General features: G+C 34.6%; 1 protein-coding gene across 2 annotated transcripts in view; it reads left to right on the top strand.

The window, feature by feature from the left end:
• Positions 1-25707, top strand: part of CNTNAP4 (contactin associated protein family member 4) — a 249726-nt gene that overhangs the window by 79052 nt on the left and 144967 nt on the right. For both annotated transcript variants that reach the window (XM_054810562.1, XM_054810561.1), the window contains exon 3: positions 6644-6837. In XM_054810562.1, coding sequence (XP_054666537.1) covers positions 6644-6837 — 194 coding nt within the window. The remainder of the gene's footprint in view (positions 1-6643; positions 6838-25707) is intronic.

Below are 25707 nucleotides of genomic sequence, written 5' to 3'. Positions count from 1 at the left end.
AGTAAGAGGTAATTGAAGAAAATATATGCTTTACATAAATGACACTGGCAAAAAGAAGAGTTAGAGAATTAAGGTGAAGACTGCAAAGTCAATCACTCAGAAAGTTTACAGATGATAAAGTTATGTTCTTCCTGTAAATCTGGGTTTAGGCCTGTGTGTTCATACATTTTGGCACAATCTTGATTAATGTACACAGTATCTGCATCCCCACAGAGACTCTTGAGGACCTCCCCAGATCTCCCCAGAAACATCCACGCAGCATGAACATCTGACAAGCCTTTCTGGTTTTCAACAAGATCCTTTGTCATCTGTTACACCTCTGACTTCTATGCATCAATGTGCCCAGATGTATGCTAAAACAAAAAATTATTCTGCCAACTACTACAATTTGGTTTGCACATTAATCTTGCTGCAAGGATAGGACACACTGTAAAAAAGACTATAAAGTGCTGGGTGAGGAGCTAGCATGCTCTAATAGTGTTTCCTGATGGACAGCTGGCTGCTGGACAGTCAGACAGGAGAGTTCCTGAAGAACCTTTGACAGATGAAAGCATTGTACGAACCGGAGTGGTGCAGTGCTGCAGGAAACGCAGATGCTGAATGGTGATCCAGACCAGGCTGTGGTTTCACATGGGCCATCTTACTGCTTCTACTCCGTGGCTACTCCATATGAGTCTTACATGGCATAGGTCAGTAGAGGGCTGACAGAGGACTTCTGGGACTGCATCTTTGCTGTGATCCCCCCAAATCAGCTGTTCCTGGCATTAGAAGCCTGTGGATCTGTGTCTCTTTCTCTTCTTTCCACAGGACGTAGTGCAGTTATGATAAGGGGGAATAGCCTACCTGGTGGCTTGCTTTGCAAAACCTTCTGGAAAACGTGGTACTAAAGACAGAAGTACCTCCCTCAGCTGGCAGCAGGTAGTGCTGCCATAACAGAGACTGGACTTTTCAGGCATTTTTTTGTTTACATCTTTCTAACTTGGTCTATCACTTCATTCTGAACAAAGCGCTGCAGTTCACCAAGTGAAAATGTTTTTTGCAGATGAGCTTTAAAATTATGGTCTCAGCACAGTCTGCCTGATTACTCCTGTTGACAGCAATACAACCATCTCTTTCCATTGAAAAGTTCGAAACTGTCACCAAACTCAGCACAGCGACACAGCATTCTGGGAAAGATTTGGATACATGGCACTGCAGGATGATGCTGTGCTTGGAAGTGTTAGTATATGAACTGAGGATTTGGTAGCGAAAGTTAAGTTGTCTAGTCTTGTGTGATAAGTGCCACAGACGCAGTATATGCTATGGATGTGGACCGCCCAGCTTGTGGGTGCTAAGTCCCTTGTTTATCCTCCTGGACTGGGTGCTCACAATGTTTTCTTATTTGCCTGATGCTGACTCCCACTGCTCTGCACAGACACTAAAAGATGAAATGGTATGGACATAAAAATAAATCTGTGGAGGCTGCAACAGAGCAGTTGAGGTGCAGCCACTGAAACCACAGAAGAGATAGTATCACTTACACTTCCTGAAGAAGTAATTTTAAGGAAAATCTTGTCTGACCTCTCTTCTAAGGTAGAGCATGTGAAATATTAGTGGAGCCTTCACAGAAAGTAATTTTGAGCATGCAAGATTTATCAGTGATTTAATTTTAACTTAGTTTAATCAGGATGGTGTCAAAGGATGAATCTCCTGTAAATATTCAGGACCCTTTTTGAATTAAGGGAGCAGCAGATTTTTTTTCAGGAAGTGACTAATTTGATCAGCATGTTTAGACCTTGTGGTAGACCTGAAAAATAAACAAAACAGCACAAAAAGATATTTGCTGTATTTGATGGAAAATTAAAGTTTTTTGAAGACAAAATATCATGTAGTTGTTTTAATGGAAAACAGGTTTTTCATGGAAGCATTACAATCATCAACTAATTTTCAATTATCAGACTAGGAAGCTGTATGACTTTCTTAGGAAATAATGAGCCAAATGTTGGCATTTAAGAATGATTATGGGTCAAATAAATTTACTGGAGTTTTTTCTGTATTCACACTGATTTTCAATTTTGTATAATCCCCCTAATTATCTGTCTGGTTTACTGGATCTGAAGGAATATACCTTTTTGGAACTTCAGCTCAACCTCACTACTGCCCAACTTCAGCCCTAAGAGGCTGCTTGGCCTCTCATTTTAGCGCAGGATCTACAACATTCACAGAGAGCTGCAGGAATCGTGAATTGTTTTTTCATTCATGGATTTCCACAACACAAGATGGTGTGGCCAAGGCTGTCAAGGCTGGTAGTTTGGAAGGAGTATCATGATGCCCCATCCAACCAAGGGACCCAGTAGCCCTGCCCTAAATATTGCCTTGTTACCTTTCTTACAGGGAGAAACCTTTCCCGTTGGGTTGTATGCCGTATTCTTCTTAACATCTGTTGGCACTGACAAAGTGCCACCAGCATAGGTGGGAGGAGATGGGACATGGCAGGGGCGGCTGTGTGAAGGCGAATGCAGTGCAAATGGAGCCTGCTACATGGGAATTTTGAGGGGGAAGCTTCCCAATAGGGAAGAGGACACTTTCATGAAGAACTGAATTTACCTGAAAGAAGGATGAGGGATTTTTCCAAAGAATTTAGAGATTGTCTTAAGTTCAGTGTCATCTTTATCTTGCATTAACAATTTTTAGAACTTGTATTTTACCTGGAAATGTGCTCGTTGTGCGTGCTCCTGCTTTCAGGGGAGAGGCTGAATGGGCCACATTTCTCTGAGAGTGCTGCTTGAGAAAACTTGGAGACCTCAGTGGCACTTTCCCAGCGAGCAGACTTGTGGTAGGCTCTGTTTTGTAGTCTTGGGTTTGCAGTAACAAATACATTATTAGAAATCCGTCAGTGATGTGAGGTATAATATATACAGAATTTCGTGAGGAGTTGTGTAATAAGGCTCTTTCATTTCAGAAGCTAAGTGGATCCATTTAGCCAGGATGGGCTGACTGAGCTCAAAAAAAGAGAGAAAGATCAGTGAAAGCAAGATCATGGAAAAGACAGAGAAGCCAAGAGCTCCTGGGTGGGAGACCAATGACCGGTCTGGAAAGGAGACTCACATGGTCTCACTAAGGACTACAGAAATATTTTTAGAATTTTATCCAGAGCTGTTTGTCGTGGTTGGTTATCTCTCCACTTTTGAGAAATAAAAATTAAAAAAAAAAAAAAAATTGCCCTCAGGGCAAAATGAAGTACATCCAAAACTTTGATTTTTCCTTTTTTCTTTTTTTTTTTTTTTTTAAGTGAAATCAGGAAACTTTTATAACTATCTTTAAATGCCTTTATAGGTTTACGTTGTTGCTGAAGAATTTCTAGCCAGCACCCTGAAGTACTGGTAGAATAGATTCTTCTTAAAGAATAATGGACTATTACAGCACAGAACATTGGAAATAAACATGGAACAAAAGTCAAACCTTTTATTTGAAAGAAATAGCTGCTTTTTCACCTAATGATATCCATTTCATCAAGAAAACATAAGTGAATATGAAGGACCTTGTCCCTGGCTATATCAGGAAGTGGGTGTGTTTTCACTGGTATGCTGAGTTGTTTTCTATTATTGATGTAATAAATAATCACTTGGTTAATTCAGGCAATAACAGTTAATAATAGACTTTTCTAAATATTTTTTTAATATGATTTAACTTGACCTGTGGGTTTGGGAAGTAAAATATGCCAAGTAGGAAATTCAATTTATATTACTAAGCACCACCCCTGTACACACCTTCTCAATGGAAACAGACTGGCGTGACAAATTCTATGTAATTACATTTGCTTCCTTTAAGTGCAGAATACCACTTTTACATCATCCTTATTTTCACTGAATACCTGTCTTAGGTAAATGCTCTTTTCTTTGCTTCTTTTTTTCCATCTTCATATTTAGAGATGTGTCTGTATTTCTTCTGTTAGATGTAGTCAGTTAAGTGTTCACTTAAGAAAGAATGTATTCTGTGTCAGAACTCATATTTATTAGAGACAGTTCAAATTTTGAAGGAATCTGGGTTTGGAAACTTCTAATTCTTGCCCATTTTGTCAACTTGCAAGTTGGGGCTTTTGGGGGATTATGTGACGTGAATATTTCTTCAGAATTGTTTTCTTACCATCTTTTTTGAAAAAAAAAAAAAAATTAAATTTATTGAGAAAGGGCATGGGTGGGATACAATGCTTGCGTTTAAGTCACTGCTGAGACTAACTGTAACTGTTTTTAAATTAGTTTGCTAAATAGTTATGTCACTGATTATGATTAAGTGAAAATTCAAATCCTCACTCAGCTACAGTTTCCACAATGTCATGGTTTAAACCAGCAGGCAGCTAAAACAACCACACAGCCTTTCACTCACTCCCCACCCCGAGTGGGATGGGGGAGAGAATCAAAAAGAAAAAAGTAAAACTCATGGATGAAGACAAAGATAATTTAATAGGACAGAAAAGGAAGACAGTAATAGTAATAGTAATAGTAATAATAGTAATAGTAATAGTAATAGTAGTAATAGTTAGTAATAGTTAGTAATAGTAATAGAATATACAAACCAAATGATGGACAGCACAATTGCTCGCCACTGATGCTCAGCTAGTCCCTGAGCCATGCACTTCCCAGCCAAGTTCCCCAGTTATATGCCAAGCATGATGTCATATGGTATGGAATATCTCTTTGGGTAGTTTGGGTCAGCCACCCTGGCTGTGTCCCCTCCCAGCTTCTTGGGCACCCCCAGCCTTCTCGTTGGCAGGGCAGTGTGAGAAGCTGAAACGTCCTTGACTGCTTGGCAACAACTAAAATATTAGTGTGTTATCAACATTCTCATCCTAAATCTAAAATGTAGAAGTGTACCTTCTGCTAGTGAGAAAATTTTACTCTATCCCAGCCAAAACCAGGACACATGACAAACAGGTTCATAAAGAAACCACAGAAAATTCATGTGTAGAAAATGCTATGGATAGATCTTGGATCTAATGTCTCCTCTTACAAAGAAAGAAGAGTCTCAATGGAAGATAAGGCAAAATATCTCAAAGTATTTACATGAAGTTCCAAATCCTGATTAAGAAAAAGAGATAAACCAAACCAAACCAAACCAAACCAAACCAAACCAAACCAAATAAAATAAAATAAAATAAAATAAAATAAAATAAAATAAATCTACATAGTCTTTAATGCCACCCATGGATTTAAATCTGTTACATTTTAATTATTTCAAAATGTGTGGACAAGGAATTATCACATACATGGAGCTTTATGTATTTCTCTCAGTTCTTTCCACTTACCTTGCTCTGTAAAATGAACCTCACTTTTTCTGGCTTATGAACACCTACATAATTTCCAACCACTTTATTTTTAATTGACAGTTTTAAATCCCTAAGAAACAACTCTTTTTTCTTCTCTTTTTTCTAAAGGAGGTAATGTTAAGAACGTGACTCATGACCCTGAGCAGAATTAAATCATATGCGATGTTTTATTTATGAAATGATATGCATCTTGAAGCCTATACAAGCATAAGATTGGATTGCAGTTGACTACTTCCACATAATACAGGGTTTATTGATTGTTGTGGGAACTAGATATATCTGTTTTTCTTGTTCTGTGTCTGTATGCTTTAAGAACTTTTCAAGGTGCCTCTTATGCTGTGTGAGTTTGTCTGATTAGCTCCAGATCTGTGCTTACAAAATGGATCTTCTATCATTTGTTGTCACCCCATCCTCTAATAAAACCCACTAGATGTTAACATGTCTGAATACTTGCTAATTTTCCAAAATATTTTCATAAAACTACATTTTTTCTTACAAGACTGTTTGCAACCTACCCTCGGGCTTTTCAATCCAACTTTACTGACAAGGTAGTAGCCTAATCTGAGTATATAAAGGCGAACTAAGGAAGACAAAGGAGAACTGAATTGATATGATATCTGTCTTCATTTCAACATGCCTTTGTGATAGGCTAAAATACTGTGGGAATTTTATATATATGTGTAGCTATGTGTTTTGGGTTAAACTTTATCTTTGTGAACTGGTCTGTCTCCTGACTGAAAGTGCACATGTATACCTCATACTCTCATACTGTTTTACCTACAAATTTGTTGGTTGCTTTTAGAGGCATATGTAAATTTATTGTCTAACTGTGATTTATTGCTTCTTATACAAATCTGTATATCCAGGCCTCACAGAACAGAATGATGCAGAATCATTCACGTTAGACTGGACCTCAGGAGATCTTATGAAATGAAATTGAGATATATAAAACAAATAAACAAAATTATGAGGTTTTTACTTAAAGAGCGTTGTCTAATTGGATAAGTTACTCTGCAAAATTCATTACGAAAGTTAGAGAGAGAAAAAAAATTAGTAAATTCACAAATACTTTTAATAGTTACAATTTGTTACATATATAAGTAATCTGTAATCAATTTTTACAACAGTTGCTAAATAATATCAAGACACTTTTGGTGCAACTATATCTTGAATTAGAATCATAGAATGGTTTGGGTTGGAAAGGACCTTTAAAGATCATATTGTTTCAAACCCTTGCCTTGGACAAGAACATCTTTCACTAGATTAGGTTGCTCAAATGAATTAATAAATTTTTGCCTATACGTTTTTTTTGTTAACTTGCTTCATTTTTTTTTTAAGGTGCTGGTGGCTGGTCTCCACTTGTGTCCAATAAATATCAATGGCTTCAGATTGATCTTGGTGAAAGAACTGAGATTAGTGCTGTTGCTACTCAAGGTGGCTACGGGAGCTCCGACTGGGTAACAAGCTACCTTCTGATGTTTAGTGATAGTGGACGAAACTGGAAGCAGTATCGTCAAGAAGAAAGCATTTGGGTATGTTTTTTCAATAATGAGAATTAAGTTTCTGCAAAAGACTTAAAATACATGTGCTATACATTCTTGAAAATATAAGCAAAGCAGTGGAATATAGAGAACTACACTGAAAGTGTTTAGATAATTAAATATACAAACTAATTCAGCTTTTGACAAGACAAAAGATGTAAAGAGCAAACAAACATCAAAACCCTAGCCTTAGCATTACTCCATTAAGTCTCAAGGAGGTATTCTGAGGACTAAAAACGTACTGCAAAAACTCTTTTGTCTTGCTATGTATTGTAAAGTTGTTTTCTCAAAGTACTGATCCCAGTGTGTTACAAGTGGTGTTTTAATTAGGAAAAAAAAGCAAAATAATAATGTTTGCTTTATTTTTGGAACATTTAATCTGATTGTAAAAATAAAATGAAGCAACACAAATAAATCAAAATCATGTCCAAACAAATCCCAGTTTATTTAAAAACAAATAAATATTAAGCAGTATTTAATTTTTAGTTATCTACTTCAGAGTCATTTGCAGCTAATAATAATAAAAAGCCTTGCTATGCTCATAAGCTATTCACATGAATTTTACTGAGATCAAAGGTATGCATACCAGACAGATGGTGTCCAAAATCCACATGGGAAATTGAATGATAGAGTTCTAGACTAGAGTTGCATCTTTTCTTAATCCCAAATGATTAGTAGCTTGGACTAAAGGAAGAATATTCGTAGTTGTGGCCAATGATTTTATTCTGTTAAGTTACTTATATTCTTCTGTCTATACAAAGAGCACATTTATTTTAAAATTTTACTAAGTTTTAGGCTTCAGTTGTTTCTTGCTGCAGTTAAACATTATGTTAAAATGTATTTCATTTTATGCATTTTAATTTTGTTGACTTTTAATTCAAAATGTTCTTGTCACTCTTATTGTCAAACCCCATCTATGGTATAATGAGATTATGCAGTAGCTTACTTGTTGCATAATTATCCTTCTTTTTGAATTTGCTACATACTTCTGCTTCAGATTGTGTTTTCATAACAAAGAGAAATAAATGAGTTTCTAATCCATATGGCTGTGGGGAGTGAGAAAAGAAAAACAATCTTCCAAATGTTAAGTGAGCATAAGCTGCTACAATATTGTCTTTACCCATCTTCAGACAGACTGATAAAACAAATCTGAGAGGTAGAGCTGCTTGATCTCTTCAATAAGGGCTCTTTTGAAATCCCATATTGGTATTGCAAACAGTGATGTAGATAGTTATTTCTTGAATATTGCCACCAGTAAAATATCAAACAAAAGTTCAAAAAATTTTAAATGTTGATGCAGACATTGGGGTAAGGAGGTTTTTAGTTCTGTAGGAGGGCAAAAGTAAGGCTTCAATTCCATTATCGTGAACTTAATAAAAAAAAAGATTATTTTAACGATTGCAATGCAGATTGGAGGTATGGCTTGCAGGCAGTGATGCATAATTCAAGGATGTAAACCATCAAATTCGGGGATAGTCTATTGATTTTTTTATGTATCTTTATTTAGGAGTTCTGCTTCTAGGGGAATATATTTTCTCTTTTCTAAACTAATGCATAGATGTAGTCTTGGAATGAAACTCTTAAATCTCTATTTATTTTATAGATTTTCTCTGACTGTTATCTGTTTATGTTAAGTCTTCTTAAATGAAGTGCCCAAGTTCATTTCAGGCAAGAACATCCCACATTTTATGATACCCACTGTGTTATTTCTATCCTCTTTCTAACTGAGTCATTGCCCTATTACAACATTGCTTACCAGAGGTAATTCTTTTTTTTTTTTTTTGACTACTACTATGCGTTAGAAAGGCGGAAGATGGCCAATGTTGAGTACCCTGTGTTGCTATAAGTACTTCAGAATTCTTCACTATATGTGAGGATTTGCACTTTGTAACCACTCTTTCTAAACTTAAGTAGAAAAGATACTTATCTTCTGTACAATTTCACAGCTCCCTACTTTTTATTTTCCTTTTCCAAAGTTAGTTTTGAATTGCCTTTGTCATCTTATGGCTTATCTTAACTCAAGGTTCTGAAGCTCCTGTCATCAGTGGAGCTGATCACAGTTTTTTCACTCACTGTAAAATTTTTATAACTGAGATGCAAAGAGGACTATCTAGGCATCTGCAAATGATCTAGTTATAAAAACTCTCTTTATCGTCTGTGGAAAGGGTAGTCTTTTCTAAGGCTGGTTCCTCTGACCTTAGATGTCTTTGCTAAGTTGAAATGAATCATGTACAACTATCTTACCCCTCCCTCACCTATAAAATGCTTCATTGCCTGTTGGTGCTGAATTTGGGTGCAGATATTCTAAAGTTAGGTGAGATGAACCTCTCTCCCCTCTGCTGCTAAAAATGATTTGGTTTTGCTTCTCTGCATATTAGGAATTGATTGGTTTCGAAGGAATCATGGCGACCATACTCTTTACCTATGCAATATACTTTGATCTCAGTCTTCTTCTTGACAGTTTACTGGTAATTAAATGTATGCCTTACTTGATATCTTATACCTGTAAGGAGTTTATATTTCATGTAGATTTTATTTATTTTTTATTTATTGTTTAAAATCCTGTGATTACTAAAGATACTTTTGAAAGACTAACTTCATTACATTTACTAGGACTACTCTTATTGTAGATTAAGTATTGTTAAATATAGTTAGGTTTGGGGGTTTTATTAGGGTTTTTTCTTTTCTTAGTTCAACAAAAAAATTATTCGCACAGTCATTTTGATCTCATCTTTCCTCACTGACATGACTATCACTGTCTTCGTAAAATTTCTCTTTAAGTATTTTCTGCACTGTTCTTGATACGGATGTTAAGACTTTTCAGGCAGCAATTCCTAGGATTAAGATTAACATCTTTTTAAAAGTTGGTACAGTTCTGATTAAGATATAATTCTTAGGTGAAATAGTTGTTATTAATGGTAAAATATGTATTTTTGGACAGAAATCTTTCCCTTTGAGAAGGATTAGTTTAATCTTGGAAAGAGATTAATTCAAATCAATTTTAGATTTTCTTTAATGTTACTGTAAATGTATTTAAACAAGGAATGTTGTATGTCTTTTATGGGTATATTTTTCAACCTATTTCTATTTTTTCCATTCCTTGGGGTATAATTTCAAGTGCAGTAAAGCCCAACCTTCCCGACCCCTACCTTTTGCATATTTCTTTTTTTTTTTAATCTCAAAAATGAGTAGTGTTTTATATCTTTATATATTCATTTATATATTTATATGTTAAGCAAGTGGGTTTTTTTACTCTAGAAAGGACAATTCTTTTCACTTGTTTTCTTTCAAATTTCAGGAGTTACATGGTAAAACATCATAAAACATGTATTGTAAACTTAAGCTTTAGTTCAAGAAGCGCTAAGAAAATTTTTACATCTTTAAATGTTACCTTTAATAGTGGTGCTGCTATTACTTCTTCCTAGCAATTTGTATTCTAGATATCATCACCTGTATTTTATCTGTGAAGATTCTCATATTGTAGTTGAAAGTTTATCTACCTATATTAATCCTTTTAACTAGTGTAGTTTTTAGTTTTAACTAATTTCATAGGTTTTTATCACAAATATTTTTATGCTACTTGCTCTCTCCTTAGCATTACCAATTAAATATTTCTTTTAAAAGGAGAGTAATAAGGTAATAGAGATGATATTCTCCATCATTTTCAAAAGGAGGAGCTAAGAGGGAAAAGAAAGAGAGTAATTTACAGTTTGAAAGACAGGTTTCCCAGGGCTGATAGTTTCAGTGAAAGCATGAGTGACAAAGTTTATGGAGAAATGACATCAGAATGCCATACATTAGCAGGAGTTTTGAAGAAGAAAAGAAATACAATTTGTTTTCCATTAAAAGTTGACTATTTCTTCTCTTCTTCTCTGATACAGCTAGAGAAATACATAGAAAATCAGCCTTTGGTTTTCTTATGGGTTTTTTTTGGTGTTGTTGGTTGTTTGGTTGGTTGTTTTTGATTTTTTTTTTTTCCCTCAGAGAATATTGATATATCCATTCCAAAACTATGATCCAATTTAAAGTTTTATTTGGTTTGAATCTTTCATCTAAAATTTACATCCAAAGTAGAGGAATTAAAACTATATAATGCTAGCTAAAATTTGGGGAAATTCTGACCACTTTTGTAACATCTGTTTTAGAAGATAAATCTTTGCAATGTAGAAGTATGTTTATGTATGTGTACGTTTGTATGTATATTTAAGTTCTGAGGTCTATTTTCCATTTTATTTTCCTTAGTTGAGGTTAAAGCTGGAAGTTTGTTTTATCATAATTTTCTCAATCTTGTGAGTAGTTTCACTCTAAGAGTTACTATTCTGATTCAAAATTGTATGGATGTTGAATGATTTGTTGCACACACATTGTACGTGTATTCCCAACTTCCTCTTTAAAGGGTGTGGGGTGTTAGAGTTTATTGGAAACTTCCCATGCTGTAAAATGACTCACCATTATGGAAAATTTCAGGTTAAGGAATACCGAATCACAAGTGTTCTGTGATAGTCGCATAATACAATTCAAGAGTATGGACTTGCTTCACTGTTTTCTTGAACCTGGTGGCTCTTCCTCAGTCTCAAGAATTCACATGTTTACTAGAAGCTATGATCCTCCTCCTTGGACAAAAATCAGAGTCACCATTCTTGATCATAATCTGCTTCATTGTAAAAGCAAAAAGCTGCACCTAAATGTTACTTTGCTGTACTTCTGTTAATTACTACTTTGAACCAAAACAATTTTCTACTGATTCCTTCTGCAGCCCAAGGCATAGGTGATATAAGTTGGTACTCCATCACATTTTCCTCAGGTACAGATTTCAAATGTTGTGGGTTCAGTATGCAGACTGGCGTGTCACTTTTTCTGTTGTTACTCATAGAAAATAAAGAACCTCTTTATCTATGAGTTAAAGTAGGGCAGCTGGTGATGACTTCAACACAGTTAGTTCTGATGTGCCTGTATTTGTCCTAGCTTGTTCATCATTCATTTGTCTTGCATTTTCAGCCAAAATCTCCCAGCAGAATAGTTTTAACTACTTAACTATGTAACTCAAGGACATATAACAACTTAGCTGCAACTAACCTTTGTCTTTCTGTAACATCCTCAAAGAGAAAATCATCACAGAGTTTGTCACCTTGCATAATTTATGTTTAAAAACTCCAAAGTGCACTAGTACGTTCAAAGTGGTTAAAAAAATATTTGCAGCTTTTAATTTTTAAATTTTTCTTTGTGAAGGATAATAGCATAAAAGACAATCAAACTCTGTTTTACTTTATCATGTACGTTAAAAATCCTCTGCATCTTGTGCAGAGTGTGTGTTAAAAAAAAAAAAAAAGAAAAAAAAGAAACTGAATATCTATCCCAAAAAAGTGTATCATTGGCAGAAAAATATTTGTCTTTAAAATGTTCTACTTCAGGAAAGTTTGTTAAAATAATAATAGGAGGAATCATGGCATCACTATCATCCAAAACATTTGATATACAATGCTAATACTCAACAGCAAGAGCCACTGACTAGAAGGATGGGAATCAGGAAGAGAGTAGTGAAAAAAAAAGAACATTATCAAAATCCATGCAAGCCAGAAGTAAATTTTCTGATAATCTTGAATTACATTAAAGATTCTCAGAATCTGAAAGTGAGAGATGGTACTTCAAAGTTTAATGGTACAAAACCAAATCAGCTGTGTCATACTAGCTTAAGATGATAAAGACTTTCACCTTTAAAAATTTTGTGTTAAGGTAAATATCAAATGTACTTCTTTTTGTAGAGTATACAGAACATTATTACATAAGCTTTTATAGTTTTGATATAATTTTGTATTTTCTTCTTTATTTCACCATTATCATAATTACAGTGAACCAGACATAAATAGTCCCATATATATATACATACACACAAATAATATATAATACATATAATTTTTTCCAGAGCCCTTTAGATGGTATATATAATGGTGAATATTGATATGGTGATATCTATTGTAATAATATTCTTCTGTCACTGAATATAGTAATGACAAGCAAATAATTTTATATTCTGTGAGGCAGAATTGGCTTATTTCACATCTTAATGTAACATAAGGTTTTTTTTTTTTTGTTGTGTACGTTTTGGGGGTGGCATGTTTCTGAGTAAGCGATGAGCACTGGAAGTGAGCATTCTTATCTTCCATTCCATTCCAAACAAGAATCTAAAATCCCATCTGAGATAAAAAGGTGAGATTCAGTGAAAGTGGTTTCGATACTGAAGCATCTATTGAATTCAGACATCTTAAATGTTTGCTTAGTCTGTTATTTCACTTGATGTGAGAAGGAGAATACAGACAGGTGAGTAATTCATAACTAATAATTTATTGAATGAATGTTTGCATTTTCTGCCTGAACTGTCTGTTACAGTGTGATTTACATAAATGAATTTGCTATTTTCAAGTTATTTGTAGAATAGTGCTTTTTAATATAGTTTGTGATTTCTATTTAGCTTGCTACACTATTCAGGACCATATCCTGGGCTGTTTTCAATATGTACACAGATCACAATGATATGTTTAAATTCCCCAGCTAAGTAACTGTTAAGATCAGGGCTTCATGAATAATAAATTTGAAAATAATTTTCCAGAAGAATTCTATACTAATTTCATGACACCATGGTGAATATATTTACAGTACCTCACGAACTAGAAAATTGTGGGTAGGGAAAACAAATGTGATATGAAAATGGTTTAAATAATTTAATTTTAAAAAGTTTATGAGAGATCAATTTTAACATCTGCACAGTTCTAGATGAAATTAAATCCAAGCACCTTGGAAAAGTTAATCTTCTGGATATTTCTAATAATATCTGATTTCTTGCCCTTCCTCTTTGGTTCCACAGCAGCTTCTTATTTTTTGTAGTTTTCAGAAATAGTACATTGAATAACATTTTCAAAGCTCTTTGTTTACCTGGTAAAATGTTATAAAATAACACAAAATCTTACCTCTTCGTCTTCCTTGCAACCAGTTGTTGCAATGTACATGCATATACCCACACCCACGAATGCAGAGATATATGCCACCATAGAAAACTGACTGATACAGATTCTAAGCGAGAGAAGTTGCGTAAACACACACCCCACCATATCTGTCTATAATTGAGGGAAATATGGGTAGACTGATGTCAGGTAATATTACTTGAACAATGTTTCGCCCACTGTTTGCATTGGGAAGAAGCTTACAAGTGTGTAGTTAGAACTCAAAAAGAGAAACAGTTGAGTGGAGAAGAATGCTGGGAGATTCAGGAAGAGGCAGAAGAAACCAAAGGAGGAGAATACTCTAACTTGGGGTAAAAGGAGCTTGAAGAGAAAAAAGAAGAATGCAGTATGAAGAAAATCAGAGATAAAAGGAAGTTTCAAAGGAGTAATAAATGCATGGGGTTATTGTGAAGAAGCTTTTCTGAAGCTGGTTGCATGCATAAGCTGCCATTTATGATGAGGGCATTATGATATTTATCTAAAACATTAAAATTTCTGAACTTAACTTTTAAGCTTTTGGATTTCCGTATCCACTTTGTTTAAAATGCACTCTGACCACACTGCTATTTTTAGACACTTAAATGACAATCTAATAAGGCTAATTTAGCAGTCACAATGATTAATGCTCTGTATAAAATAACTTGGAGTAGGTGAAGAGATGAATGCATGCGTCAAGGTTAACCTGTCCCAGAATATTTAATATAAGCTTAAAGGAAGAAAAAGAAAAAAAAAAAAGATTGAAACATCAGCAAATAATGCAGTGTTCTAAATATAATCCAGACAAATTGTGTGGGTAAACAGTGAAGAAATTATTAATGCCATAACAGCTATAATATATATTGTTACTGCATATATTATAGGAGTCTATATGTGGGGGGAAAAAAAGTTAACATGTACACAGTTAAAGAAACCATATTTAACTAGGGACATCAAGATGCCTGGAAAACATGCAAGTCCAACAACATGTAGAAGTAAATGTTCTACTAGAATTAGACATTCACAGGTTAGTTTTAATGTATGTGTTAGTACTGCAGTCATTAAGTTGCATAGACGAACAGGAGCTTTGGGAACCAAGTTTTAATGTGTTAGGTTGATACTTTATTTTAAAGACTGCTGCCCATGTAAACTATTAACTTCACACTAGAGTTGGATTCTGGTACTGGTCTTGATCAGAACTGTTTTTCTGATAGTTACCCGCCGCAACTTGGTCATCTTAAGAGAATGCAACAGAAAAGCAACTACAACTTGCTGTGTTTGGGTAGTATAAGCGAAACAGCCAGTTCGTCGCTTCTTCCTGTCTCTGCATGTTTCATTAGTGAATTTGTGTTATAAAAGTCTGAGCATGACTTTGCACTTCTAATATGCACAAATCCTGTAAAAGGCGCTGCTATCATCTTGAGTTGGTTTTATGAATATCAATAGTAGTTTTTCATTCTGATTGTCTCTAATCTATGTATCGTGATGGTGGCACACCACTTTTCCATGAAAATAATTCAGTGTGATAGATGCTGAATTATTATACATTGTTTCTACTTATTGGTTCTCTTAAAGTCAATAGCATTATAATATTCACATTGTGGAAAATACTGTAGGAAGTATTACAACTAGAAAAAGAAAAAGTTTTAGTTCTTTTTAGTTCTTTGCCTCTCAAGTGTTGGCTGTTCTAGAGTGATATGATACTGATCATATCATTCTCATACTAATATGAAGAGTTTATGCTTGCACACATATTCCTGTCTGAAAATGACTTATGATGGATGTGAAAAATTGTGCTATGGATAGGAAAATGTGCCGTAGACGGATTGTGAACATTACTGATGACATGAGGAAATCAAGCTGTCTTTGAAGAAAACAGTTCATCTTCATAAACAGAATGGGATGTGTTTAGGTAGATGTGTTGAGCTAGTAAGTAGTAGCAGATCCCACATTCAGCTTCTCTCTTGTTTACCCCAGCAACTCTCTTAGATGTAGCAAAAATACTTTCAGAAATGGACCTCAGACCTCCTTTGGTGGCGTTGCTCTATTATACATGGATTTGGTTTATGCCTCGTATAGTCCCTGAGGTTTAAAGTTAACCAAAGAATAAGCCCTGGATTTTTATAAAAAACTTTGGTCATTGAACTTCAGCGAAAACCTCAAGTTATTTTGAATACACACAGTCTTAACCCTGGTATTGTGATGGTCATGCCATTGTAATAGGACATTATCTTTACAGCACAGTCATATTTGTATGATCACATTTCCCTTTTAAATCTTTAAAATTCCTCTAGAAAACGTTTTAAATATTGAAATTATAGATTCCTAAAAGTGGAAATAGAAATTTGGAGATACAAGTGTTGCTGACTTGCTTGAATCTGGGAGCTCCAAAGTACACTTAGATGCCCAAATTCCTATTTCAACTTTTAGGATTCTGATTTTTATCTGTAAAATTTCAGTGATTTCAATCCAATCTTATCTGTTTCTGCCCTTTCTCTGAAAGTGTGTTTCTATAAAACAAATAACATGGTTAATAATATTCTCTTACATGATCCCATGACAGTTTTTAATTTTAATCGGAATTGCTATGCATCACTAGTGTTTTATAATTCTGGTGGAGGTTTGTTGTTGTTGTGTTGTTTGGGTTTTTTTAGTTTTGTTTGTTGGGTTTTTTTTCCCCTTTTCTGTTCTAATTGTATGTTTGCTTTTTGTCCCAATTCATGTACCAGGCTATTGAAGAAGTAAAATCTGCCGTTATGCTTCTGTTACCTTTCTGTTCCACAAACACAGCAGAAGTCCCTGTTATTTCTTGTGCTGTATAATCTAACACAAAATAAGCAATCACCACCCTGCTATATCATCCTGCATGAGCTGTTTAGTTTGCAATAGCACACTGCGCCCTGAACCCATGCCTGAGCATTCACTGGAAACCTGGATAACTGCTACCTTATAATTTGCTTATGTAGTTAAGGTTGTAGATAATGTCCAGGCATTAACATCTAAACACTCTTAGAATACAGAGACTTTTTTTTTTGGGGGGGGGGGGGAAGAAAAAAAAAATAATCTGTTCTTAATGGGCAAATATAGCTTAAATATACAGTAAATCTCTATGTCTAAGAGTTTATAATGGCTAATTATACAAGGAGAACATTTTTCAGCGTATGTATGAAATTTATGGTGATTTTTGAAGTAAAATTATCATGTAATAATTAGTATGAATGTCTTATTTTATTAATATCACCTTCAATTCATGTTTACCGGACCAGTATCTTGATAAAATCTCCACTGTACATATTTCTTAGTTGACTAGGATTACATGTGATCATCATATCTTCATAGTTTGGGGGCATTTTGCCTTGGTAATGCCATAGACTTTGCTAAAATTTTACAAGCTTGTGCTTAATATATTTTTTAATTAATTTTAAGCAAAATGAATCATGTAAGAACAAACAAAATTAATGATATATATATCAATCCTGTGTATTTTCTTGTTGCCATATCTTAGGACCTTTTTTAAATGAAAATAATGGTATTCCTCCGCTGGATATGTATTTAATTCTTAGCAACATGCATTTCCATGCTGAATAAATAATTAGTATTTCTCTGATAGGCTGGTGTTTAACCCATTTAAATCTACATTTTCTATTGCCAGACAGTGACATTTGCTACCACTTGTTTTAAAGGTCATAGGTAAGTAGGTTTAAAATGAACTTTATTGCATATTTGATCCCTTGTATGAAACTTGCTAGATTTAAATTGTGAAAAGTGTGTTTTAAATAAGTGATTCAGCAATTATAGCAGTGCTACTCATCTTATATCTAGTAAAGATTTCTATGAGATCATTTCTATACTTTGAAAATTCAGTGAACACCTTTTTCCACCTCTTAAATTACCTACTTTTCTGAAGGTCACTAGCCCTAATTAGAATTTCACCGACAAGAACTTTCTTAATGTCCCTCAAGGTGCCCTTTCCCCTATTTCTCTATATAGTTAGCCATACGGAAATCAGCTGGAATTGCATGGTTTTCTGATCTCCAGAACTGAGTCAAAGTATCACAAAAGTTCCATGAAACATTCTAACTTATAGCATTTAACTTATTTTAACAATATAAATATCCTTTATAATATTATTTCTTTCCTATATCTGTTAATTTACCTTCAACTTTTTCAGCAGATGTCCTTGTGTGAAGGTCACAAATATTTTATTTAAATCCCATTGACATATTGAAACTCATTTGACATCTTTGACTAATTTTAGCTATGAAAAAAAAAAAAAGAATTGAGCATATAGATTTGTGTGTAGACTTCAATAACTCCCAGAATTTTCCATAAAATACAGCTAAGTTTTAATTTTACCTGCTAGGTAATTTTTTCTTTTGTTTAGTGGACAGATCATGGAGGCTATATATTTGTCAGTCTTACTATTGTATTCACTTTTCTGACCGCTTAGACTGTGGAAGACATCAGAGAATTCCTTACAGAACTTCATGGCATTTGCAATATTTTTTTTTTTTTTTAACTAGCTGTCTGTGCAGATTTTTGCTCTTATTCCAGCATTTATTATTATGTATCAGAGTTACTGACAAGAAAATTTTAGGAAAAGTGATAGTAACTTAACTGCAGAATATCCTGCATCTGAATCAGGTCGTTGGAGATTTTCGTGCTAAGTTCTTAGTTAAGGGATTGTATGTTCTTTCTGGAATGGTAAAAACTAGGTTTTAGTATCTAGTCATAGATATGAAGTAGAATCAGTGTGGGATTTTTCTTCACATTAGTGAACTATTTATTATTTTACCTTTGTTACAGAATGATACACTTTTAGAAACACATATCTCTAAGCCTGATATGACAGATGAATCTTGTATGAGCTACCCATTTTATTGTCAGGATTTCTAATGAATTACATTAAAAATAACCATTTTGATAAGTTCATTGCCATCTTCCTTTTCCTCAGTTTTCTGCATCTAAGCAATCACAATAGTTATGTCATATAGAGAAAATTGAAATATGAAAAATTTTGTGAGTTCAGCTGTATTCTACTGAAAGAGGTATGTAACTATTAATGAAAAGATTTGTTTTCCATTAATGCTTTATGTGCTGAGGTTGAATATGTCACTTCTTTTCTAGGTGCTGATATAATTAAATATTGTGCAAATATGTAATGTTAAGCAATTCATACTTTAACTACTTGATGGGAACAGCACTGCAAAAAGGAATATGCAAATATGAACAATACCAAAGGGGGAAAGGTTTAAATCTATTTTAAGGAAGATATTTTACTAGATCATGCCTGGGATAGAGGGAGATAAATTAAGAAATAAAACTGAAAGAGAAAGGAAGCAGCATTACTGCTACTAGAGAAGATAGACTCTACTTTTGAGGATGATACAGAATAATTCATTCTTTGTCCTCTTGTTCACTGTCTGATTTTTCAGATAAGACCATAACTGAAGTTCTAGAAGCTCTCTCTGTGGGTAGAAAAGGAAACGATAATGGTGTTTCAGTTGTCAGTACACACTCTGTTCCCTCACTGTCTTCCAATGTAGAACACAACATATTGATTGTCTGATGTCTTCAGCTGGGACATTGCTATCTTTCAGTGATGTTGGCTACATATGATATTTTAAGTGAAAGATGCTATTTTAAACTGAAATATGATGAGCAAAAATATATATGTTTAATTCCTCTTTAAAAATCTTGGTGTAAACAAAAGTGAATTTACTTAGACTCATATTACTGAAGGGATAAGTGAAAGAAAGATTATGATGTGGTTATGGATCCTTGCTTGTTAAATTGCAGAGAGCTAGTGTATATGATTGCAGTAGTGTACGTGAATTCTACAATTCAGATTTTTTTTTTTTTAAAATATTAACCATAAAGTCTTTTCCATAGAGTTTTATATTATTTGCATAAATTTGGGAAATGTAAATAATACTTTGGCTGATACAGTGGGAATGATGTTCAAGACCTTTTCAGAGGCATACCAATGTAGTTAGAAAACTGCTGAACATCACATGAACCATTTTTTTATAATTTATTATTAATTGATTTGAAAAATATACTCATGTAACTGAATCACATGGCAAATGTAGCATTTAGCAAAATGAAACAAGTAAAATAATGTAAATGTAAAAAGAGTCAAAGTTCCTAATTCTATAGACTTAAAGATTTTTTTTTTTAAAGTAGCTGGAGTATGCAAAGCATGCTGAGAAGAGATTAACGATGTTGAATACAATTGTTGAGGTTAAGCGCACTACTGAAATGCTGTTGGTTTGTGGTTGTGTTTTTTTTCTTAGCACCCCACTTCTGACAGCTTAAGAAAACCAGATTGTTTTGTCATTATTGTCCTATTAGAGGTGATAAACTTTGGCTGTATCAGATTGTTCATTGAAATGTAGATCTATACTCACTATGTTAAAAAATCAGTGTTCTTATTCTTGCTGACCTTTCCATTCAGTTATGGAAACATATCAATATCAACATTTTATTAGATGTGTGCCATCGGTATTATGGTTACTGTGTTAGGTAGTTTGTGAATTTCTGTCTCCCAAAACACATCCATTTTTTAAGATGACTAAGCTGATTAATCAATAGAAAATAGAATAGTACAAATTGGGCTTGTCCTTGGAAAAAACATGGACCTTGATCAGAAAGCAACAATGTCTGTCTTCTTGCAGAAGAGAGGTAGAGTTGTTGTTTACCTGTTTGGTAACTTGTTTATACTTAGGGATTTTACAGTTTGGATTTAAATTCATTTTTGCAAAGTCTATGAGGAACTGTGTGGTGTGAGTGGATAATACATTTTTTCAAAGACCTTTAGTCCCTTCTGATTAACGGTTAAAAGAGGGGAAGAACAATAAAGTCTTAAAACATAAGTAAACAAAGACTAGAGAAAGCAGAAAACAAAAAGAAGAAATAGCACTTTATCTGTGAAGTTGGGAAGGGTCTGTTCTGTTTTGTTTTGTTTTCCTGAATGTTGACAACAGAGGTGTGTGAACAATAAGGATGTTGGCATGGTGAAGATTTCCAATGTCTTTGGATAGTTACATCACAGAATCACAGAATCACAGAATGGTAGGGGTTGGAAGGGACCTCTGGAGATCATCTAGTCCAACCACCCTATTAGAGCAGGATCACCCAGAGCAGGTTGCACAGGATTGCAATCCCAGGTGGGTTTTGAATATCTCCAGAGAAGGAGACTCCACAACCTCTCTGGGCAGCCTGTTCCAGTGCTTGGTCACCCTCAAAGTGAAGAAGTTTCTCTTCATATTCAGGTGGAACTTCCTGTGTTCCCGTTTGTGCCTGTTGCTCCTTGTCTTGTTGCTGGGCATCACTGAAAAGAGTCTGGCCTCATCCTCTTGACATCCATCCATTAGGTATTTATAAATATTGATGAGATCCCCTCTCAGTCTTCTCCAGGATAAACAGACCCAGCTCTCTCAGCCTTTCCTCATACGAGAGATGCTCCAGTCCCCTCATCATCTTTGCAGCCCTCCGCTGGACTCTCTCCAGTAGTTCCCTGTCTTTCTTGAACTGGGGAACCCAGAACTGGATGCAGAACTCCAGATGTGGCCTCACCAGGGCGGAGCAGAGGGGGAGGATAACCTCCCTCGACCTGCTGGCCACGCTTTTCTTAATGCACCCCGGGATACCATTGGCCTTCTTGGCCACAAGGGCACATTGCTGGCTCATGGAGAACTTGTCCATCAGGACAATATTGAAATACATTTTTTGGTATGACTTCACAGGAAAGATTTCAGGACTGACAGTGCAGTAGAAGACAGTGGTGGATTTCACATAGGATTTGAGTGGGGGAGAAAGCATACAAGAGGGAAAAGGCAAAAAGACTGTGCATCGGAACCTGAAAGTAAAAGAGCAGAGAAAAACCCATGATGAAATCAGGGTTTACTGTACTGAAGATGACAGATGAGTTAAGAAATAGAGGAGAAAGGAGTGGCAAGGAGAAGAGGAGTTAGACTAAAATGGAGAAGAGGAAGAATTAGCCAAGGAGGAATGCCTAGGGACAAAAATGTAGGATGGCATGAACACTAGCGAGAAACAAAAGACAATAGCTCTGTGAACAGACCAAAGAACCAAAGAGAGAAGATGTGGGATGACAACATAAATAAAAATAGATGGAAACTTAGACTAGCATGTAGACTGTAGGCAGGGAAGACTAAGACTAAAGAAGAACTTGAGGGAAGCTGAGGAAAACATCCATGACTAGACTGCTGGTTATTTCCCTTTTCGTAAACACAACAATGATATGCATGGTAAAAATTCCGTTACTTTTATTTCAGTCCTTTTAAGGTCTTGAGACTTTGTTTGCAAACCCACCAAAAATTTTGCATGCAAAAGGCTTTACAGTTCAGTTTCAGTTTCAAACAACATCAGAAAAGCAAACAAACAAAAAATCAGGAAAGAAAAAAACAAAAAAAAATTGTGTTTTCTGCTGTTTTGTTTTTTATGAGAAGCACCGTGGTATTGATGCACAATCACAGATCTGAGGAAAAAAGATCTGAGAAGCAATATTTTTTTATTTTTGCATTGACTCATTAATGACTATGGGTAAATCACTTCTCACTGCCTCAGAGGGAAACATTAAAAATATATTCTACAGATGATACTTCATCATCGAAAAGGAAGTTCAGCTTTATGAATGTCAGAGTAAACTCAATAATTTAAACACACTGTCATGTACTGGAAGAAGAAAACCAAAGATATTTGTCATTGGCTTGATATTTCCATTACTTTTATCCAAAGACCTCTGCTCCATTAATACATGTGTGGAATAGCAAAGATTAGTGTTCAGTTGTTTGTTATTTAATACAATTAAAAGACCAAGAGAAAATACTAGTTGTTTTCACATTTTTCAGTAGAAAAAAGTGGAATGTGAACCTCACAAGGCATCCTGGACAACCTCAGCATTAAGATTTTTCTAGAAAAAAGGATATGGTAATTGGAAAATATTAAGACTAATATTGTAACATGAAGCTGAAAGAAATAAGTGGTCAACACACAGAATAATAATATATGTATATATGATGCTCAGATTATTTACTTTACAAAATCTGAATACATTAAATGCAGCACATATAGCCATACAGCAAATTAAATAGGGAAGAAATTGATTTTCAAAGATGGAATAAAAGAAGAAGAACGTTCCATGTTAGGTAAATGATCCTTCTAGCTAGTAAAAAAATCACTTATTGTCAATGATGAAATAGTAAAACTTGATAGCTGATGATCTGATGCTTCAGAGTTACATGATTAAGTATTTTTCATAAGACTGTTGCAGTTGTGGGTTTGTTGGGTTTTTTTTCACTAAACATATTATCCATTTTATCTCTGAACTGTCAATAGATGACTTAAAATAGATTTTCATAGGTGTGTTTCACCTTGCACTTCACTGGAAGCCAAAGATCTTCAGTACATCTAAAGTCAGATCCAGGATTTTTATATTCCACTGCTGAATGTTTCCATCTCTCCTCCTTTCATTTTCAATATGTGGACACTGGAATGTAATGTTATAGAAACACTGTGATCAGGCAGTCAAGATTCCTAACAAGGCAAAAAAAGCACAATATAAAATCTATATCTTCCCTAACTGAGAAGAGTCTTCTCTAACTGGAAAGCCTGAAAAAATACTTGTAGTTAGACAAAATGACCTGTGACTTCCAGTAACTGGGTCAAAGAGCTAAACTGTTGGCTTTCAAATTATTTTATCGCATGAAAATACTGTTTGTCTGTAATATGCCCATTTCTTGAACGATGGAAGAGTTAATATACTGGTTTAACAGTCTTTACAGTGTGCATGCACCTTCAGACACCTGTGTTGGAAAACTTTTTGGAATAATGTTAACAATCAACTTTTCTTCAATTTAGAGCAGATCCTTTAAATTATTTAAGTTCAAAGGAACTTTCCAGATGAAATGCAGAGAAGCTATATCTTCCTAAAGAGGAAAATACCAAAGCCATTCTGGAGTATTTTCAGTTCAGAAAAGCAAAGAGAAAAGTTTGTTCAGTGAGCATCTAAAAATGCACTTTTCCCCTTTAATATATTTTTTTTCTATTTTTGTACAATTATTTTAAAGAATGCTGGAGTTGTACCATGAAAATTCGTAAAGTCTGCCTGAAAAAATTAAAATTCCTCAAAAGCTGATGAAAGGTAATTGCATGTGGCCAAATTCTGACCTCTGTATGGTTTTCTGCTCTTTTCATTGAAATGCACACAGAAGTGTAATGGTGTGGAGAAATCAAAAAGGTCTCTTATAGACGTATCTAACCAAAGCTATGGACAAGTCAACAACATTCCACTGCTGAAGATGTCAAGCAAAGATATGGTTTATCAGTGACTTGGGTAAAAAATTTGCCTTTTTTTTTCTGGTTCTTCAGATGAGATTTCAGAGTTGTTTCACATTTGTGTAATATTGAGTGAGAAATACATGTTAATTCACCACTAAACAGAGAATTCAAGAGCTAATTATATGTTGTGGAAGTTGCTCTACACTTGAGCATAAAGCTAGGAGGCAAACACTGGAAAAGCTCAGAAGTTTGTCTTTCTTCTTTGTAGTACATTTATTGATTCAGCAATTCCCCTGCAAGCCTATTCTGAGAAAACTTTGGCCTTCTGCATGGGCTGTAGATACACTGTAGTCCCTGTAAATCACCAAATAACTGTTAAACAGTTCCTGTTGCAGACTTCTGAAATACTTCTGCTAGGATTCACAGCAAATGTCCAAGAAACTGTTAAAGCATTGAGTCAGTAAAAAATCAGTGTTCCTGACGCTAGATATAACAAAACTTATATCAAGGTAGTTGTACTGTTTTACATATGCTGAAGGTGTCACGATACTCAGCTGAAGAGCTGACAAGTGAAAAGTTATTTGTCTGCTGAGGGTGAGAACTTCTGAAGTCCTTCCAAAGCAGGCATATCCCGTTGTGAAACAGTCCTGTTGATACTAGCTACCTTTCATTAATGATGTATTAACAGACTATATTTTATATTTCCTGTCTTGTTAGAAGTATTACTTATGGTTATATTCAGTGGTATCAAATAAATTCTTTTAAAGAATATCATTATTCTGAGAAAAGGAGATGACTGCATTAATATCTATTCTATGTCTTGTTTACTGTTATACTTAAGGGAAGACTGAGGCTGTGTTTTGTGATTTGATCACACAGAAAGGACTATGCAATCTGCTTAGTCTGGAGTCTTGGCTGATTTGCACGTGGCTTAATGTGTCAAACATTTTCAAGGAAAACTGTGGTCTGAAATGCTTAATTCTGAAGGTGACATTAGTTCCCTAGCAGGTTGCAGTCTGCAAAAACAAGAAAAGATCTAATATAAACAAAACAGTCTCCTCCTGCTTTCTCCTCCCCTTTGGTAACTGAATCTTGGCTGTTTGAAGAAAAAAAAAAAACCAACCTAAAATTTTATCCAATTTAACTAGCCATGTCACATTCAAAAAACCTAAGCTCTGTGCACTGTTAGATGCTTCCAATTACTGAGAAACCAGGAAAAACTGCCAATGTTCAAAACAACATTCAGACAAGAATATTCAAAACAAAGGGTCTGTCTTAAAGGTTATCAGATGGACAGAGAGAGAGAAAGAGTTATTTCACTCATGGAAAAATCTTTTGCTCCATATTAGGAAATATTGAAAGCAATTACTCTTTCATATATTTTCAAAGCCAATCTCCAATTTGGAGAAAACCATGGACAATTCACATAAACATTTTTTTTCCAATACCCATGGTCACCACGTAAAACTGATGGTATGCAGTGGTGAGATAAACATATTAACAGCAAGACAGATGTTTAAGAAATCTTAAAAATTTCTAGAAGAGCTGTCATAGCTTGACATTTGTTCAGCAATTTGCTTTC

This window comes from Grus americana, chromosome Z (genome assembly GCF_028858705.1).
Source record: "Grus americana isolate bGruAme1 chromosome Z, bGruAme1.mat, whole genome shotgun sequence".
NCBI classification, from domain to species: Eukaryota; Metazoa; Chordata; class Aves; order Gruiformes; family Gruidae; genus Grus; species Grus americana.
Note: the sequence above shows the minus strand (reverse complement) of the source record. Positions and strands in the feature narration are given on the sequence as shown.